Genomic DNA, 20,200 nt, shown 5'->3' on the forward strand with positions numbered 1-20,200 from the left:
CACAACATCTGGAACTCTAGGCCTAGGGGATCTGATACCCTCTTCTTGCCTGTAAGGACGTCAGGCAAACACGTGATACACATACAAGCATGCTGGCAAAATCCCACAGACATAAAGTTAAGAAATACATACTAAAAATTCAAAATAGGAGGGATGTCTATCTAAATGCAAAGGTCTAGGGACTTTAATCACTTTAAGTAACTATTAAGACAATTTTTATATACACAATATCTGAATTATGTCGCCTGCCAGTGAAGCTTCATTTTGTAGCTATCTCCTCGGGTTTCTGACCCCTCCTTGTTGCTACCATGTCAAAGTTTAGAACCCGGGAAAGAGCTCTATGAATGCAGCCTTGTCTCCTCCACCTACAGAAGGATTTATCCCATCACTAGAAGAATAAACAATAAACAGACACATTAATACAGTCTTAAAAACCAACACTCAGGGCTCAGTAGTTAAGGGCACTTATTCCTGCAGCAGACCAGGATTCAGTTACCAGCACCTACACAGTGTGGCTCACAAGTATCCTCAACTCCAGTTCCAGGGAATCTCTGACACCCTTTTCTGACCTCACTGGGCATTGGAAGCATACATGCAAGTGAAACACTCATACACATAAAACTTAAAAGAAACAACAATAAAAAAAAAATCAGTACTGAAGAAGGGGCCTAAACATGCTTTTCAATATACTAAAGAAGAAAGTAATTTGGGAACACCTAGTTCTCAAGCACTGTATGTGGTATTTGGATGCTGATGATCAAGCATTTCCCTAAGAGCTGCTCATACTGCACCTGTCACACGAGCACTCAGACCACCTGGCTTTCTCCCGAGCATGCGGCTTACCTTGTCGAGAACCACATCGCTGATGGGAGGCAGCCCCTCTGGTTTTTGGATACAGGGAGGCATATACTGAAAGTCCAGTAGGAACTCCCTGTCATATTGCTTCTTGCCTTCGGTATCCATAGGCTTCCAGGACTCTAAAAGAGCAGAAACCGTTTGTCCAAACCTGTTTCAACACCTCCTCAAGGAAACAAAGGAGACAGCTAAAAAGCCAGCACAGGATGACAGCCGAAAGAATGAACACTCCAAACCAGTCTTGGCTCTTTCAAAACTAGGAAAGCCAAAGCAAGAAGTAAGCACTTTCTACACATCCCCACGAGAACCTCTGGACAGTCTCATAAGGACATACAGTAGTAGTAGTGCTTTTAGTAAATAAACCTTAAGCCAAGAAGACCGTAGGAATCGGGTAAGACGTAGTTTCCTGGGAACATGGTCGGTATATGGTTGGTTGCTCACATAAAAATGTTATTTTAGAGAAAAGAAAAGGTAAATAAAAAGACACAAAACAAAAACAGTTTGCTTCAGACAATGAAAATCTAGTCAGCTGAATAGAGATTTTCTTCTTTGTCTTCAGCTTAATTTGAAGAAAGCTGAGGGTACCCACACCCTTCCTCTACAATGCCCTGACTTACAGGTTCTGAGTGAAAATGTCATTGTGTGTTTGGAAACAGTGTGTCACTATGGAGTTCAGCTCAGACTTCTGGGGCTAAAGTGTGAACCACCAGGACTGTCTTAGCTCTCATCTTTATTAGGAAATTTGAATTAGTAGTTTGCCATAGAAGTCATCTTTCTATTTGTACTATATGAACTATATAACCTCACCCTTATAAAAAAAATCAGTTAAAACATTTAATTATGTGTATGTATGTGTCTGTGTGTGGGATTGTGCCCATGAGAGCAGGGCCTGCAGAGGCCAGAAGAGGGAATAGGATCCCCTAGATACAGGCAGTTGTGAGTTGTGTGAGGTTAAGACTGGGAATTGAACTCTGATCAGTATGTCTTTTTAAGGGTGTAGCCATTTCCAGACCCCTGACCTTACCTTTATTATGTAAAATTAGAAAAATTCTATATGAAATTTTATTGGACATTAAAAGCAAGCCATTATCTCCTTCTCTCCTTTCCTTCTTTGACAAAACTCATTGAAAACAAGCCCCAGGCTGTAGTGGTGGTGGTGGATGCCTTTAATCCCGACATTCAAGAGGCAGAGGCAGGCAGATCTGAGTCTGAGGACATTCTGGTCTACAGATCAAGTTCCAGGACAGCCAAGGATACAAAGAGAAACCCTGAGGGGAAGAAGAACAGAATCAAGCCCCAGATCATGCCAGTGTAGCAATCTATTTTATATTAATTAATTTACTAAAAATTAGGTAATTTATTGGGTCCTAGGCTTAAACCGCCCCATTCCCAACCATTACTGCTACACACTGGATTACAAAGTCAAAGGATGTCAGAGAGCTGGACCCTGCAACTGGGCAATGACAGTACTGTCATCACAATTTGTGCAGAACAGGCTGGTGGTCACCGGTGGTCAGTGTTTAGTGATCTGGTATAAGACTGTACCTGAAATACTGTTCCTGAAGTTTAAAAAGAAGTTTTTAGGCAAATGGATTTTTTTGTTTAATAGTTACAAAATTCAATGTGCAGTACGAATGTAATACCATGATTTCAAAAAGCCCAGCCACAGCAGTGGTACCACACACAGCAGGCCACTTGGGGAAGTATATGCATGTAATCCCAGTTCTTCTGGAGGCTGAGGCACAAGGACTGCAAGCCAAGGTCAGCCTGGAATACAGAGTGAGTTCTGCTGTAGCCTGGGTGACATCATGGCAGACAGTCTCAAAAGTGAAAAGAAAAATAGGGCTGCAACACAGTTGAGTAGTAGAACATTTTCCAAGCATTAAAACCTAGATGAAAATTTAAAAAATTAGTACTTCAAGGTGGGAAATATAGGCTAGTGGCTTCCAAACATTCCGGACTACACAAATGTTCACAGGACCTGGGGGAAGTGAGAGGAAGGAGCTGGAGAGTTGATATGATCAAGATGCATTGTATGTGTTTATTAATTTGCCCAAGAATAAATAATCATTTTTAAAAAGTCAGGAGTGGTGGACGATGCCTATAATCAATCTCGTTAGGCTGCGGCAGGAAGATCGGCACAAGTATGAGGACAGACAGGGCTACATAACTAGACCTTGACTCAAATAAGTTAATGAAGAAATAAGGATTTCATGAAGTTAAAAATAGAACTAAAGTAAGTTTCTCAGAGCTACACTTACTTCTACGACAAAAAAAAAAACCATAGCAACATTTTTCATTTATTATGCTTTCTAATTTTACTGCTTATTGCTCTGCAATTGCAGCCTGTACACAGAGTTAAATGCAGCGGTTTGAAAAGCCCTGGCCTGGGTTATCTCCAAGTCTCACATTTTTACATTCTAACTCTGCAACTTTACTTTGCACTGGTAGTGGAAGAAAACTTTTCACCAATCCCAAACGCCTCATGCAAGGAGCCACCTCTCCACAAGCTGACCGCAAGGCCCTCCATAATGTCCCACAGCAATTAGGCATGCAGTGGTTACTGAGGTGCTGAGACCAGATCAAACCTCCGTCATGCCAGGACAGGATCTGTATGCACCCACGGTGCCCGGCTGTGAGTGAGACCCTCCAGAGCTCATGACCCCAACTCTGCAGCACTTCCTCACTATGCAGGTCCACTCGACCTGGCTGGTCTGTACAAGCATTCAGTCACTAAGAGTCAGTTCAGTCAGGGGAAACCGGACTCTCAGGGCACTGCTTACCACTACAATATAATACACATTTGACCCGCACAAAGAGAAAAGCCCCGTTTCCTCAAGCTGTGCTACAGATTCCCACTGGCAGCTGCTCTCGGGCAGTAAGGTTTGGGACAGGACTCTAGATTTACTAGTCACTAAGCGCCATATTAGGCTAACCTATCTGTCCTGTAAATCTTACTTTAGAATGAGTATTTCTCTGTGGAGACATCTCCTTAAGACCACGTAGGAAGAAACCATGAAAGGACACAGGAAGCCAGGGACAACTTACCTGCTTTAAATGGTAAGGTGATCCCATCCCCAGAACTATCAGTAGAGCCTGAATTGGCGTCACCTCCTTCCCCCTCAGAAGTACTCTCGGCACCATTGCGTAGAGGCTCAGCTTCTCCATTTTCTTCCCCAGCTTTCACTCTTTTCAGGGCAGAGGGGTCTCTCTCAAAGTGAAACCCTTGGTTCATTTTATCTTGCTCAGGTTCAAGTACTCTGTCATCTGGAAGCTCCTCTTCAGTTTTAGGCTGGAGCACAAGGCAACACAGAACTCACATGAAATATACATAACAAAAGCATGCACTACTCCATCAAAACAAAAATAACAAAACACAGGGAAACATGCCACTCAAGCTGAGTATCTGGACTCAGCACACGGTACAAGAACCATTTCATCAGTCACCACACAACAGACAATTCAGACAGCTACTGAAATGCTTCAAGCTGGGGCCAATGGAAGCTAAATATAGTAAAGGCTTCATGAGAGAACTGCTAACTCTCGCTCTCTCTCTCACTCCTTTTTTTGAGACAGGGTTTCTCTGTGTGTAGTACTGGCTGCCTTTGGAACTCACTACATAGACCAGGCTGGAAATCAAGAATACTCCTGCCTCTGCCTCCCAAGTAGACCATCCCCAGCTAAGAATTACTAATTGTTAAAAGCTTATGGCCATGAAAGAATCCAGGTCAGAAATCTAAGCAAGTATGTTCCTCTTGCTACCATAATTCATCACATATCAAAAGACACTAGAGGGCAGAGGCTCCTACACACCTCTAGCTTTGAAACAGTATTGGGGAATTGAATTAGAGTCCTATAATCATACTCTACTTTACAAAGAGGCCATAGGTAGTTAAAAATCTGTTGTTAGAATCCAAGAGCATATATAAAGAATACACATACACAAGAATCATTTACAGAAAAAAAAAATCTCAGAACAGTGTCTTTCTGGGAGTCTGTTTTATAGGCCAGGAGAAACTATTATTCCTCAGTTCATTTCTACCAAAAGTCTTGGTGTTGAACAAGATGTCAAAGGTCTTCATGAGCAGCTGAACTCTTGAGCCAGCGTTCTCTGTAAAGTGAAGTGTCTGGTAAAGGGGGTACCCTGAATACAATCCTTCCCAACCAGCACTCACAAGGAAGGGGTTCCGACGGAAGGTACTTGGCAGATAAGCAAACGGAGCTGCTGCAATAGCACACTGTCCTGCACACAGGATGCTTTACCTTATCTGATTCATGTTAAATCAATTTTGTTAAACTCAAACATTTTTACTTTATCAATTAAGTATTGAAAAATACTAGCAATGTTTTCCTACAATATAACAGATAACAAGGAAAAACACATTTTAGCGTTTTATCAATAGATATGGATGATCTAAAAGACCTACACCTGCCGAGTGGTGGCGCACACCTTTAATCCTAGTAATTGGGAGGCAGATCTCTGTGAGTTTGAGGCTAGCCTGGTCTACAGAGCAAGTTCCACGACAGGTACCAAAGCTATACAGAGAAACCCTGTCTCAACAAAACAAAACAGAAACAAAAGATAACAACAATAAAAGGAATACACCTACATAACATACATACCACTTACTAGTAAAGGTCATCCTAGCTACATAGAAAACTTTCTAAAGTCAGTAGCAGGTGTCATGCAGAGACTTGAGGGCTAGTCTGTGATCTATGAAACACTGTCTAAAAACAAAAAAGCAAGCAAGCAATCTAAACTCTCAAATGTAGGTATCAACTTCTAAGAAAACAAACTGGAAATGATTTGTTTTCAAGGAGGCCACTTTCAACTTTTGCAAAAAGAAGACTGGGTGAAGCTAATGGTTAAGAGAAGGGCCTCAGTTTCATGCACCTGGCACTTTAGCATGCTCTGAGTACACTGACAATGATCTTGAGTTACAACTTTCCACTTCAGTGCAGGTCATCCAGGAGATTCCACTGCTGCAGCTTCCAGCAGGGGGAACCACAGGCTCTATCACTAGACCATATCACTATTCTTCCCTCCTCCCCCACAACAGTCTGGCTGTTCTGGAACTAGCTCTTGTAGACCAGGCTGGCCTTGAGTTTACAAAGATCCTGTCTCTGCCTCCCTCCCGACTGATGGGATTAAAGACATGTACCACCACCACCTGGTCTATATCACAGTTTTAAAAATTCTTACTTAAGACCTTGTGGGAGAACTGTCTACATTCTGTCAACCATGTTTCAAATAAACGCTGATTGGCCAGGCAGGAAATATAGGCGGGAAAAGCAGACAGGAAGTAGAAATGATGTAATGAGAACAGGAGAATTCTGGGAAGGAGGAAGTTGAGTCCTCCCACTACTGCCCAGACCACCAAAGCAGCAGGATGTGATCTACTCCACTGAAAAAAGGTACTGAGCCACATGGCTAACATAGATCAGAAAAATGGGTTAATCAAGATGTGAGAGTTAGCCAATGAGAGGCTAGAGCTAATGGGCCAATCAGCTTATAATTTATGGAGACCTATGTGTGATTTTCTTTGGGGTTAAATAGGTGTGGGGTACTGGGCAGGACAAAAAACACAAACAAGCTGCCCCGTTCATGTAAAGTGTAGAGGTGAAAGTCATTTCCTAAAACCAGAAGCAGGCAATCACATACAAACACAGACTTGACACTTGGAAATTCAATTTGTAACCACAAAAGAAGCACAAGACACCTGTGGCATGAATAGTAAGCCCCAATGTAAGGAGGATACAGAATCACTGAGGAGACCATCTTGCTGGTCCTTAAGGAGCAATTTTAAAGTATTTTCTTTTCCTCCTATTTATTTGTTTGTTTACTTATTTATTTATGGTTATTTAAAGACAAGCTTTCTCTGTGTAGGCCTTACTGTCCTGGAACACACACTATCACTCTATAGCTCAGGCTGGCCTCGAACTCAGAGATCCACCTGTGTGTGCCACCAAATGAGTGTATTTTCATGTACATTTTTTAAGGCTGTAAATGACTGAACAAAACATTTGTATGAACACCAATATGTAGTCCCACATTAACTATTCCTTAACTATATTATTTTTAAAGGCTGAGAAAATAATGTATGGAAGGGTGAGACTACCTGTGAAAATTAAGGTAAAAGCATCTAGTATTTAATACACTGCTCTAATGATTGTTAAATTAGGAAAGCACAGGACTACAATTTCTGAATGAAGACTATATGAAAAGGAGAAAATATTTTAAAAATTATAAAAATATTTGATTTCTGTGAGTGTGTACGTGCACATTCATGTGGGTGCAGTGCCCATGGGGTCCAGAAGAAGTTATCAATCCCTAAAACTGGAGTTATAGGCAGTGATGGGTTACCCACTACGGATGCTAGGGTGTTCTGGAAGAGCAGCCCATTCTCTCACACCTCTAGCCTCAATACTTACAATTTTACACTGTGTGGTTAGAGAGTAAGTGGCTGCTTCGCAAGGAACCAAAGCAGTTTTCACATCCCCACAGCACGACAAAACAGGGCTACAACAAACTCTTGCCCACAGTCTAGTTCTGGCTCACAAACTGCTTTCATAAATTGTACAAATTAAGGATAATTTTTATTCTTGCTACGGTTGCTATACCAAAAAGAGCATGTGTCTTTTAAATACAAATTCCAATTTCAATACACATTACTAAGTTTACTGGAACACAACCACATTTCATCACTGGCACAGTGTGTACACTGTGTGGCCTCAAGGGTTGTGGTGGGAATATTAGTACCACAACATTTTAAAAGGAAGAGATCCTGATCCACACTAAAGAAAACAATGAGTATGTGAAGGTTCATCCCTTCAGTATTCAGTAACTCTTAGAAATGGGTCCGGAGCACAACATGAAAAGAGTAAACTCAAGTGAATGAGCCAAACCCGGTGATGTCTTCAGAGGAACCCACGTGCGCCACTCAAGCCTTACCCGGACTGTGTGTGACTCCCCAGCCTCTAGGAAGTATCTTATCCTCTGCAAGAACATCATTTTCTCAGCAAGCTTCAAGGCAGGAACCAACAACTTATACCTCTCTAACCTAGTGCTAAATCTTGTCCCTCAGCAGCACAATGATGTCACATCCATACACCTTTTTAGTGGTTGCTAGGGAACTCACTGTGACATCAACAGAGCGCCGTGTAATGAAAATAATAGGACTGCAGAAGCAACAAAGGATACAGTTAGCTTTGTGAACAAGACCAAGTTTTTCATAGAAACAACGGCCTCATAGAATGATTTGAAAGCTGCCTTAGGCAGCGAGAAGCCTCCACAGGCAACACGTGCCTTGAAAGGCTGACGACATGAGTTGGATCCCCAGAATCCACACAAAGGTGGAAGAAAGACCTGACTCCACGGGGCTGTTTTATGACACATGAACATGACATAAATGCAGGTACACAAACACAAACACAAGCTGACTCAATGGAGTGAGGCTGAGAATCTCTCTCCCCAGTCCAAGTTTAAGTTGTAAATATGCCCCCTTCCTTTAGAAAAATACAGTAACCCTAAAATGTAATCATACAGTATCTTCAGTAACATGTAAGAACGGAAGAGTTTAAGGGACTATCAAGAAAGCCAGCTGGGAATGTCCACTACGAAGTGCTAGGCACAAGGAACCATTTGACTTTGGGTCCCCAGGGCACAGAAAGGCCTATCACTGGAACTCAGTAACCAGCCCAGCTAGCTCATCTCCAGGTTTAGTGGTGACGGACTAGAAAGTTATGGATGAGGTGACAGAGTAAGAGATCCAATATGGATGGTTTATACATATCTAATGTACATGCATGTACCTCAATATACAGATTCAAACAAATGTAGACGTATCATAAACAACACACAAAACAACAAATAAAACCACAAAAAATCCTAAATACACAGTTCCTAACTAGGAAGAATCGACCAAACTTAACTATTTATAAGAAATATTTTCACAGAAGAGCAACAATTATTCAAGGAAATCAAACATGTTATCAAAAGTCTTAAAAACAACCCCCCCTCCCGACATTAGATTTTTAGCTTGATAAACCAAGATCTGATTGGAAAATGTTATCTCAAGAAAGCCAAATGTTGCAAGGTGGTGGTGGTGGTGCACACCTTTAATCCCACCCAGTACTCGGGAGGCAGAGGCAGGCGGATCTCTGTGAGTTCGACGCCAGCCTGGTCTACAGAGTGAGTTTCAGGAGAACCAGGGCTATACAGAGAAACCCTGTCTCAAAATGACAACAACAACAAAAATTCCCCAAACAAACAAACAAACAAAAAAGAAAGTGGGGGCTGAAGAGATGGCTCAAAGTTTAAGAGCACTGACTGCTCTTCCAGAGGTACTGAGTTCAATTCCCAGCAACCACATGGTAGCTCACAGCCATCTGTAATGAGATCTGGTGCCCTCTTCTGGCCTGCAGGCATACATGGAGGCTGAACACTGTATATAATGAATAAATAAATCTTTAAAAAAATTAAAAAAAGAATATAAGTTACATATACATGAGCATGTTTTTCAACATGTGGTTATGTACTTTAACAGACCAGCTGAAAAGAAATGTCATACAAAGTATCTGGAATATCTTAGTAGGGATGAAGTTTTGTAAATATTAATATATATAAAGATATATGTATAATTGCATGTATGTATTATAGATGTATATTATTTACTCATAAAATATGTGTAACTATTAACATACATGTTTGAAGCAATGAATAATGTCATGTAAAAGAANAAAGAAAGAAAGAAAGAAAGAAAGAAAGAAAGAAAGAAAGAAAGAAAGATGTCTTCATGAAATGATATCACTGGTCTTGGGAGAAGCTCAAGGGGGTTGTCACTCACCTCTGCCTCTGCATCTAACACCTCATCCGGGGTTTGGGTTCGCTCTTTCACTTTCTTCCATGTCTTTGGTGCAGTGGTGATGGTTTGCACTGAAATACAAGATCAGTTCTGTTACTTACCCCTGCAGTCTGCTGGGGATTAACACGTAAAACATCCTTGCATTCAAACCCAGCAGCACAGAGAAAATCACCTATGTTCAGGAGCCAGATGACGGCCAAGTGAACACTCGTACGGCAGTAGCCTCACTAATGCAATGTAAGGTAAGTGTGTTAGACACAGCTCAGCTTTCCACTAGTGGCACGTGATTCAGAAGGGATGGAACACCCCTAATCTAAAACTTCAGAACCTAAAGTTTTGTTTTGGGTGGTTATTTTTGAGGCAAGAGCTCACCATGATGTGCTGGTTGGCCTGCAACTCTATGTAGACCAGACAGATCTTGAACTGAGAGAGATCTACCTGCCTCTGCCTCCAGAGTCTGAAGCAGCTGGACTTTCAGTTAGAGACACTCCTCTAGTCGTGTCTGTACATGCACTTCTGAACTGCAAAGCTGAGGTCTGAAAGGCTGAAGTTCCCAGCACATCAGATCATGGTGACACAGACTGGCAGGAGAGCTAAGTCTAAACCTAGGAGTCTGGTCTTACTAGGCAAATGTGTGACCTTGAGAAATCCCCAGTAGAGGTCAGCTAAGACAAGCTCTCTGTGTAAGGTTTTTCTATGGGAGGCAGCCACCTTCATCTAAGATCAATGTCAATGGCCAAGGCTTTCATGGTGCTGGGGAAAACTGACCATAAAGGTAACTTTTTCCAAGTATTTCTATTGGATCAAAATTCTAAATGGAAGATTGAGTTCACAAAGGCTTTTCTCTTGTTGTTATTTGTGGTGGTGTGGAGGACTAAAGGCAGAAACACAGCCATAAAAGAAATAAAATATTCATTAGACTTATGGGTCTCTCACAGAGTCCACGTCTGTGTCAATACACGGATATGAATTTATCTACAATTTAGTCATCACAGGGTGAGCAGAAAATGTTAGAAGGCCCAAGGGCCACTAAAGAGGACTAAAGATAGGCGGAATTTTGAATTAAGGAAAGTCAACAGAAACACAAGCAGAGTACACAAGCCCAGAGTAGAAGGGCTCCACGTCTTCATGGCCGTACTGCGAACACACAAACTGTTTAGGATCATTAACATTCTCAAAATCACTCCACCATCACAAACATGCTACCATCACTGCAAGAACGTGACGGCAGACCTCAGGTCGATTTACCTTTAATCTGTTTTTCCTTAGGGATCACACTCAGCAAGAAAATATTAAGCCAGCTATTATTTTTCTTTTGCGGCCTATATGTGGTAAAACATTTCGTCAGAGTATAGAAGTTGTGGGGATATATATTCTGGAGTTACCTGTTTCTCATGGGTCTTTTGGTCTGACATAGACACAGCCTATTTAAAACAATTCTCCAGAATGGTTTGGGTTTTCATTTTGCTTTCTCCCTACTAAGAGATACAGAGTTTGAAAAATCTTAGTATTTTAGGTTTCATTTGTTTTAATATTGGCCTAAACTCGGTCCTAAATTCCATCCACGGAAAAGGCAAGGACATTTGAAGTATGATTTTTTTTTTGTGGGAGGGAGCTAAATATAAACTCAGAAATAGTTTTCTATAAACAACAAAAACAACACAAAACATGAAAACCTATCAGTGATTTCTTCCAATAAGCTATGAAATACACTTAAATCTAATAAGCAGCAGAAATTGATACTAGTAACTGGTAGCCGCCTTGTTCAACTGGCTAAAAAGTTACTTAAAGAATCTGAAGCAGTAAGTTGTGGCACACTGGAATGGCAAGTGAATAAAAGAGATACCCCTTCCTTCTGAAAAACTGAGTGCTGCACACGCAAGACTGCTCTTCTATTCTACCATGACTGACAGGGTGGAGCAAAATACAGGAGTGAGAAGCTATCAGTTCTGGAGGGAAGAAGTTAGGAGGCGGGGCAGAGCTACAAGGCTCAGATCCCAGGACTTGGTGAACTAGGCTGAGGAAGGTGCTACAGTTGACAGGGCCTCAGGCTGTCGCTATTCTGGTCCCCTGCAGTGCGGACACTCAACAAGACCCAACAGGCTATGGAAAAGAGGCGAATTGTTATTATCATCTGCGCTATCAACAGTGCATCAGACCCCACACATGCTACATTGGTAAGCCGCACCAGCAGTCTGAAAGAAGCATTTCAGACATTTCCCAGACAAGGATGGGGGTCTCCTCTCTTGTGCCAACACTGTACAGGCAATAGAAACCCTGAGGTGTGGGGCTGGAGAGATGGCTCAGTGGTTAAGAACACTGTCTGCTCTTCCAAAGGTCCTGAGTTCAATTCCCAGCAACCACATGGTGGCTCCAAACCATCTGTAAAGAGATCTGGTGCCCTCCTCTGGCGTGTGGAGGCAGAATGTTGTATACATAATAAATAAATCTTTAAAAAAAAAAAAAAAAAGAAACCCTGAGGTGTTCCTAGTCATATAAGCCTAGACATGCCTCAGCTTTTCCCTTTAAGAATGACATGTCTACAGGCATGCATAATCAAAACATAAAATACTAAGTAACACAGATGACCCATCCAACATTATCATCCCATCTTTCTCCAAACTGTTACATGGTCAGAGGACAACTATTTCCTTCTCAGAGTTTTCCATGAAGTGACTCACTGACAACCATGAGAACTTAAGGGAACACAGGAACGTAACCAGCAGATGTTCAGAAGACTGTCTTATCTGGAGGTTTGGAATAGAAATTAGAGGCGGAATTAAAGCAGGCATACTCCCAGTTACCCAGGCACAGAATTCAGACCCTATATAATATTGTGCCACATTGGCTGGGTCAATGAAAACCTAGAGCACACGCATCTTCCCAGTGCCAAAAAACGGTGTGAGAACAAGTTGGACTTGTGTTTTAACACATTCCTCACGTAGTCTCTCTACTAGAGACAAGCTGCATTCTTCCAGAAAACTGTCTTCATCCAGTGTGGTGGTGCACACAATTGATCCCAATATTCTGAAGGCAGTGGAAGGCAGATCTCAATGAGTATGAAGTCAGCCTGGTCTACAGAGTGATTTCTAGGCCATCCAAGGCTATATAGTGAGACCCCCCCCATCACAAAAAAAAACAAAAACAACAATCATAACCAAAAAACTAAACAATCAAAACAAAAAAATCATCCACTAAGCATGGCCAAATTTATTATTAATGATCTTCCCCAAAGCTCAAGGCAGTTAAAATAGTGAGCAAAACTAAAGTGTTGGCTCTCCGATAGATCCAGCCAAGAACAACTAAGAGCCTGGCTTATCCTGTATCCAAAGAAGACAGGTGGTTGAAATCATGACATTTTTCTCCTGGAGTATTATGCTCCATAGAACAAACCCCAAATACCTGAGCTTCCCGATTAGTTGGACAGGTCAATGACACGACCAAAGACCAGAGCAAAATCAATCGAAGGAGATAGTTATTTTGGTTTGTGTTTAGTTTTATTTAAAAATCTGTTTATTTTTATTTAAATGTAAGAGTGTTTTGCCTGCATGTATGTATGTGCACTACATGTGTGCCTAGTTTCTTCAGAGGCCTAAAGAGGATACCAGATACCATAGAACTAGAGTTAAAAAACCTGTGTTCTGCTGGCCTGGCCTCTGGGTGGCCAACTGTGGGAAAACACCTCCAGAGGCTGTAGTCAGAGCCCTGAGGTACCTTTTTTTAAAAAAAGTATTTAAAGAAGCTCAAACCTTACAGCAAATCATTATATACCCCAAGGTACCTTTTCTATAGTCTCATGGCAAAGTACTTGGCTTCTTGGTCTTCACGCTCTCCATTCACACTTGGAGATAGGCTCTCACTATGTAGCTTTCACTGGCTTAAAACTCTGTGTAGACCAGGCTGGCCTTGAGCTCACAGAAAACCACCTGCCTTTATCTCCCAAACGCAGGCCAGACCAGGCCTGGCTCTGGTTTCTTCCTAACAGATCTAGTGTCTTGGCTCTAACATCCTAAGTCCCTGACTCACCAAAACCATCAATGCTGTTTTGGGAATTTTGCTTTGATTTTGCTGCCAATTCTCACTTTCAACTTGTCTAGAAAAAGCTGGCTATAACCATGCCACAGCCGGAATGCTACATCTAGGAACTTCCTCCTGAAGACCAATTAGTGACCTTTCAATTAGATCAGAGTCTCAGGGCATGTGCAAAATAGAAAAAAAATTTTTTGATGCAATATGTAACAAACATTTCCCCAAATTCTCATCCTTATGGCAAAACCTACAAGCCTACCCTTGACTGTGTGTGTGTACTGAGAACAGTGTTCCACTCTCTACACTAATACCACAACTGCCCTCCAAGCCCTGCACACAACATTCTGGGGGCTCTTCTAAAGTCACCCACATTCCTTTCCCAAATGCCTAAGAGCCAAGCAGGAGGAAATCACAGCAACAACTTTACTTTGCATCACAACTTTTCTATTATACTCTGCCAGACTATCTGTGAGGGAAAAAATGAACAAAACAACCCGAGGCAATGAAATTGTCAACTGAAGCAGAGGAATCTGGTATGGTGGCCAAGAAGCAGACAGGAGAACAGTAGCAATAGCTGGTTCTCCCCTTCATCTCCTTCCACTGAACCTGGGCCCTTGGCAGGCCTTTCCTCGTGAGCTAACCTTCTCTAGGAATGTGGTCACCCCAGCAATGGGCTCCACTCATCTCCAAGACACTCTGCACAGTTGAGAGCACAGTAAATATTATCCAGCAGAGTCCAGAAGCCTGACTCATGCACTTCAGACATGATCCTTTGCAAGATGGGGGAAGGGAGAGGGTCAACCATAAAGCACAATACTGGAAGCCATTTTATCCTGAAGTATCACAGGGATTTTGGCCAATTTTCTCTCTGTCATTTGGAAATAACAGCTGCAGGGCAGTAGGGCACACCTTTAATCCCAGCACGTGGGAGGCAGAGGCAGATGGATCTCTGTGACTTTGAGGCCACTCTGGTCTATAAAGCAAGTTCTAGGACAGCGAGGGTTATTAAACAGAAAAATTCCATTTGATTGTTGTTCTTAATAATAACAAAAACCGGGGGTCAGAAATAGGGAGGGGTTAATGCTGAAAGATCAGAGAAGTAGAGTAGCCAACCACCAAAGAGTTCTTACCTCTTACCTCTCTTACCAATGCTCAGACCAAAGAGGTCTCTACAAATCCTCAGACTGCAAGCTCTGACCGAATCCTCAGACTGTACCTGAGCTCCTGTCTCCTCCCGCCTTATATTCCTCTCTCCTTCCAGCTACAGCACTCCTGTCTCCACTTCCCTAGTGCTGGCATTAAAGGTGTGGGATCCCAAGTGCTGGAATCACTTTTGTGTAAGATGTTTCTCTTTTAGACTCAATCTCGTGTAGCCCAAGGTAGCCTTGAACTCAGAGATCTATCTGCCTCTAAATCCTGGGATTAAAGGTGAGTGCCACCACTGCCTGGCTTCTATGGCTAACTAGTGTCTTACCTCTGCACTCTGATCTTCAGACAATCTTTCTTTGTTAGATCACAAACAAAATAGCACTACGACTATCTCAAAACAAACAAAAAACCCCCATAAAGATAGAAATAACAGTTACATATATATTTCATGCTTAGTTTACAGTCTGGCTATTTTTTTTATAAAATTTTTAAAATAAAACAAGAATCTAAACCTTTAATGTATTGAACTTTTGTGGAAAGTTCCAACAAACCAACCGCCAAAATTACTACATATTCACTGTAGGGTGAAAAGGGCCAAGGAAAAAACACCCTGCCGCTGAGTAGACTCAAACATGGGCTTGAAATCCCACCAATCCCTAGCCACCCTGAAAGTTCTAGGCCCACAAGAAATCCTATATAAGCTCCAAACCCTGTTCAATTTGCTGCTGTTTCTCACCCTAGAAGTAGTCACGCTCCTGGAATTTTCCTTCCCAATAAATCTCTTGAAGCGGTTTGTTGTGTGTGTGTGTGTGTGTGTGTGACACTTTCGCCAGATTGGAGCCCAGATTTAGCATTTGCCCAGAGCCAGGCCAAAGCAGAGCTGTTACACTCCATCAACACTTTCTCCTAGTGGGCCGAGATGTAACACTTGGCAGGAGCAGGACCTTCACTGGGAAAACCCTCCCCTGCTGGAGTAGAGCTCTTACACCTGCAGCTGGGGAACCTTCCCCTGGAGCAGAGCTGTAAGCGCCAGGCTTACCTGACTTTGTGGTGTTCTTTGGCTCCCAGCGGCTAGGACACCTTGCTAATCAGAACAACAATGCTCACATTGGCTCCACCGAATGGGCCTTAACCTTAGCTTATATTAGTGTTCTGGGGGAAGAAAGTGCCGAGTCCCAGGGGCAAGGCTAAGGTTTCAGATGTAATAGGCAGTGAGAAGACCTGAGAGCTAAAGGTACACGACTAAGAAAACGGAGTCATTTAATTAAGAGCAAAGGAACAGGAGGTGGCTCTGATGAAGGCATCTGCCACTAAGCAAGATAACCTGAATTCAATTCATGAGCCCCCCAATTCATGTGGGAAAAAAAAAATCAATTCCCACAAGCTGTCCTGACAGCCATACAAAGTGTTGCACACGTGTGTGTACTGACAGAAATGCACAAAATACAATGGTAAAAAGACAGGAAAAAGTAGGAGCAGAATGGAATGTTAGACTAGCCTATGCAAAGTTCCTATCAATATGAAGTTAACAGGCTTGCACATCCAGGGGCTCTGATGAGCCACTGTTGGTGGCAGGTCCTAGAATCCGGAACATTCCCTACGTCAGCACCATCAATCTACACAAGATCGTGTCCTCACTCCTTTCCATCGGACCCATTCTACACCTGCATCCCAGGGATAGACATTTCATCAGGATTAACACACAGGGTCAAGAAGCAGCCTCCACAGCTTTGTCTCCCTGTCACAATGGGACTTCTCACCCAGGTACCGGGCTCTAGCAACTACCTGTCTGTCATAAAGACCTGAGTTGTGCTTTTCATTTGAAGAGAAGCAACTAACAGAAGGTCACTGCAATTCAGGATGAACAAGGTTGGTCCCTGACGAGATGGCTGAAGTAAGGGGAACTACAGTTTAGGGAATGGTACATGGTAGTTGATGTAGTACAACTTCATGGTTAAGACCAGCATGGACACAGGGAGCACAAAGCCATGTTGGCCTACACAGAAAAAAAAAAGCTTGCTGCAAGAAGGCAAGTGCTACCACTGCTACTATCCCTTAGGGTAGTTACAGCCACCAATTATCAGCACAAAATACAATATGTCAGAGTTACATCAAACTAATTTTTAATTTGCTCATTAAGCTGACTTGAGCATAGCTCATGGAGGTCAGAGGACAAGGAGCTTGTCCTTGTCTTTCAGCATGTGGATTCAAGTGGAAGCCAGGTCGTTTGGTCAGGGCTGCAGGTTCTTAGGTTCTGAGGTCTCTCTCAGGAGCTTCCTAGGGAACTCAGCCCAGCACCAGCTTTAATAATGAAGTGGTTTTGCTGCTTTTCTGTGTTCTTGTAAATTCTTTAGACTGTGAAGAGACTTCACTCTCTTGTCGCAATCTGGTAATAAGAATTAGGAGTGTGGCTGCCAGGAGAGCCTCAATTACAGAAGGATGCTTTTCCTCCTTTCCACTCTCAGGACTCGGTGTGCATTCCCCTCTAGTTTGGACCAGTGTGTTCAGAGTACAGGGTTCAGGGCTCAAGTGACATAAAAATGAGAGAGCATTTCACCTGATGAAGAGGGGCAACTCATTGTCACAGGCGTACACATAAACAGAGTAGAATGTTCCAACAATGGAACTCTCACAGAGTTCTTACCCTAGACACCTGGCTTTCAACCCTTCTCACCCATCCTTTTCTCCTCATTTTAGTTTTCTTCTTAGCTCTCTGCCCTTCAGTCAGCACTAAATCACAGTCCTCACACTCCCAACCTCTGGGCCTCTCTACCAGGTTTCTTTAGGCAGTGTAAATTATTTTGTCCTCCCCAGTGACATTTTTGTTTGTTTCAGAAATTCCCGTGGGATTCTAGAGAAAAAAAAATATCGATTTATCTTGGAAACAAGGATAATATGAGTGAGAAAAGAGAAATTTTACAGTGAAGACTGCAGGGCATGATGGCAAATGTCTTTGATTCCAGCACTGTGGAGGCAGAGGCAGGTGGCTCTCTGTGAGTTTGAGGTTAACCTAGTCTATATTGTGAATTCCAGGACAGCAAGGGCTTGTCTAAAACAAGACAAGAACACCCACCACAAATGGCAACTGCATAGATAACTGCAAAGAATCTCATCAATGGGGAGATGCATGAACGCTGCCTGGGAGAGAAGCACTCAGGATGCTGCCTCTGAGGCTCCTGTGAGGTTGGTAACTGCTTCATGTTCAGTTTAAAGCTTTTCAGGGCTGAGCTTCGGAAACAAAAATAGGATAATAAAAACGAAAGGTTCAGCCTGATGTTCTACCAAAAATAGATAACTAGATCTAACTAAGAGTTTTTACTTCTTGCTCTAACATTATTCCTCAGTAAGGCTAATTAATGGGTGACATCTAGGTGAATTCTATTGATGTTTTCAATAAACACCTCGTATTTTCTATTTTTAAATTTTGCTAATTTTATCTTCATTTATTTCCCTTCCTTTGAATTTAATAATAGTTTCTGAAGGTGGATGCTGAGACCAAAACTATGAAGATATTATTCTTTCAAAATATATATAATTATTGGTTTAAATTTCTATCTAGTTGGGTGGTGGTGGCACACACCTTTAATCCCAGCACTCAGGAGGCAGAGGCAGATGGATCTCTGAAGTTGAGGCCAGTCCAGTCTACAGAGTTCCAGGACAGCTAGGTCTACATAAAGAGATTCTTTCTTGAAAAACCAAAACAAAATACATTTTTTCCATCTAAATAATCAGCACTGCAATATACTACGCAGAATAATATCACTCAAAATGCTCATATCAAAGCCCTACGACATCATGTATGGCAGTGCCCTTGCAGATGTGGTAAAATCAAGCATCCTCAGATGGACAGGAACCCATTATCGCCAAATAACCAAAAAGGCGTTTTAAGGTAAAGAAGGCAGGAGGACCGAGGGAGATGTGTGCAGGAGGACTGCACAGCAGGAAACAGTGACTGAGAAAGCAAAGGACAGGCTCCCCCATGAGAACCCCAGAGATCTGGGCCTCTGGGAAGCTCCCGTGCATGCCATTGTGGACTTCTGACCCACAAAACTGTAAGATAATAAATACCCACTGTTCATAATAAATTTACAACAAATGCTGTCAAACAGCACGAGAAACATTCCAGAAAACCTGCCATGCTGGCTTCTCATTCTGCTACAGATGAAAATGTCTGTACACTTCCCTTTGGCTTTTCCTCTGACCTACCAGGAAGTAATGGTGTCTGGATTCTAAGTGCTGGAAAGAATTGCAGAAGTGGTTTTCTCGATGATTTCAAAACTAAATTGCTCCATGGCAAGAGAGAACACCTGCTCTAAATTAAAGCTTAAGGAATTTAAGATACTGATTGTGCACGTAGGACAGAGGACAGCTTGTGGCAGCTGGTTCTCCACCATATGGTCTCTGGAGGGAAGCAGGTCATCAGTCTTGGCGAGACATACCTTTAACCATTGAGCCAACTTACAGGCCCAACTAGAACACTTTATTAAGACTTTTTAGCCGGGAAGTGGTGACGCATGTCTTTAATCCCAGCATTCGGCAGACGGATCTCTGTGAGTTCGAGGCCAGCCTGTTCTGTAAGAGCTAGTTTCAGGACAGGCTCCAAAGCTACAGCAAAACCCTATCTCCAACAAAACAAAACACAACAAACAAAGAAACAAACAAGAGACTTTTTAAATGAACCGAAACGAAGCCCATCTTGGTAAATTTGTCATGTGCACTTGAAAAGAATGTATAGGATACTTCCCACTTTCTCTTTTATCAGGTTCAGTGTGTTCGGACTGATATTGAGGTCTTTGATCCATTTGGACTTGAGTTTTGTGCAAGGTGATAGATATGGGTCTATTTTCATTCTTCTACAGGTTGACATCCAGTTGTGCCTGCACCATTTGTTGAAGATGCTTTCTTTCTTCCATTGTATACTTTTAGCTCCTTTATCGAAAATCAGGTGATCATATGTTTGTGGGTTAAAATCTGGGTCTTCTATGCGATTCCATTGGTTGTTTTCTCTGTTTTTATGCCAGTACCACACTGTTTTCATTACTGTAGCTCTGTAATAGAGTTTAAAGTCAGGGAATTCGGGATCAACCTACCCCTGGACCCAGCAATACCACTCTTGGGAATATACCCAAGAGATGCCCTATCATATGACAAAAGCATTTGTTCAACTATGTTCATAGCAGTATTATTTGTAATAGCCAGAACCTGGAAACAACCTAGATGCCCTTCAATGGAAAAATGGATGAAGAAAGTGTGGAATATATACACATTAGAATACCATGCTGCGGTAAAAAACAATGACTTCT

General features: G+C 42.2%; 1 protein-coding gene across 16 annotated transcripts in view; it reads right to left on the minus strand.

The window, feature by feature from the left end:
- Positions 1-20,200, minus strand: part of Eif4g3 (eukaryotic translation initiation factor 4 gamma 3) — a 225,315-nt gene that overhangs the window by 50,183 nt on the left and 154,932 nt on the right. For all 16 annotated transcript variants that reach the window (XM_050150849.1, XM_050150839.1, XM_050150803.1 and 13 more), the window contains 3 exons: positions 9,702-9,790; positions 3,904-4,147; positions 844-977 (listed from right to left, as the gene is read on the minus strand). In XM_050150849.1, coding sequence (XP_050006806.1) covers positions 844-977; positions 3,904-4,147; positions 9,702-9,790 — 467 coding nt within the window. The remainder of the gene's footprint in view (positions 1-843; positions 978-3,903; positions 4,148-9,701; positions 9,791-20,200) is intronic.

The sequence above is a fragment of the Alexandromys fortis genome, unplaced genomic scaffold (assembly GCF_014885135.2).
Source record: "Alexandromys fortis isolate MF-2015 unplaced genomic scaffold, M_Fortis_MF-2015_v1.1 scaffold_26, whole genome shotgun sequence".
Taxonomy (NCBI): Eukaryota; Metazoa; Chordata; class Mammalia; order Rodentia; family Cricetidae; genus Alexandromys; species Alexandromys fortis.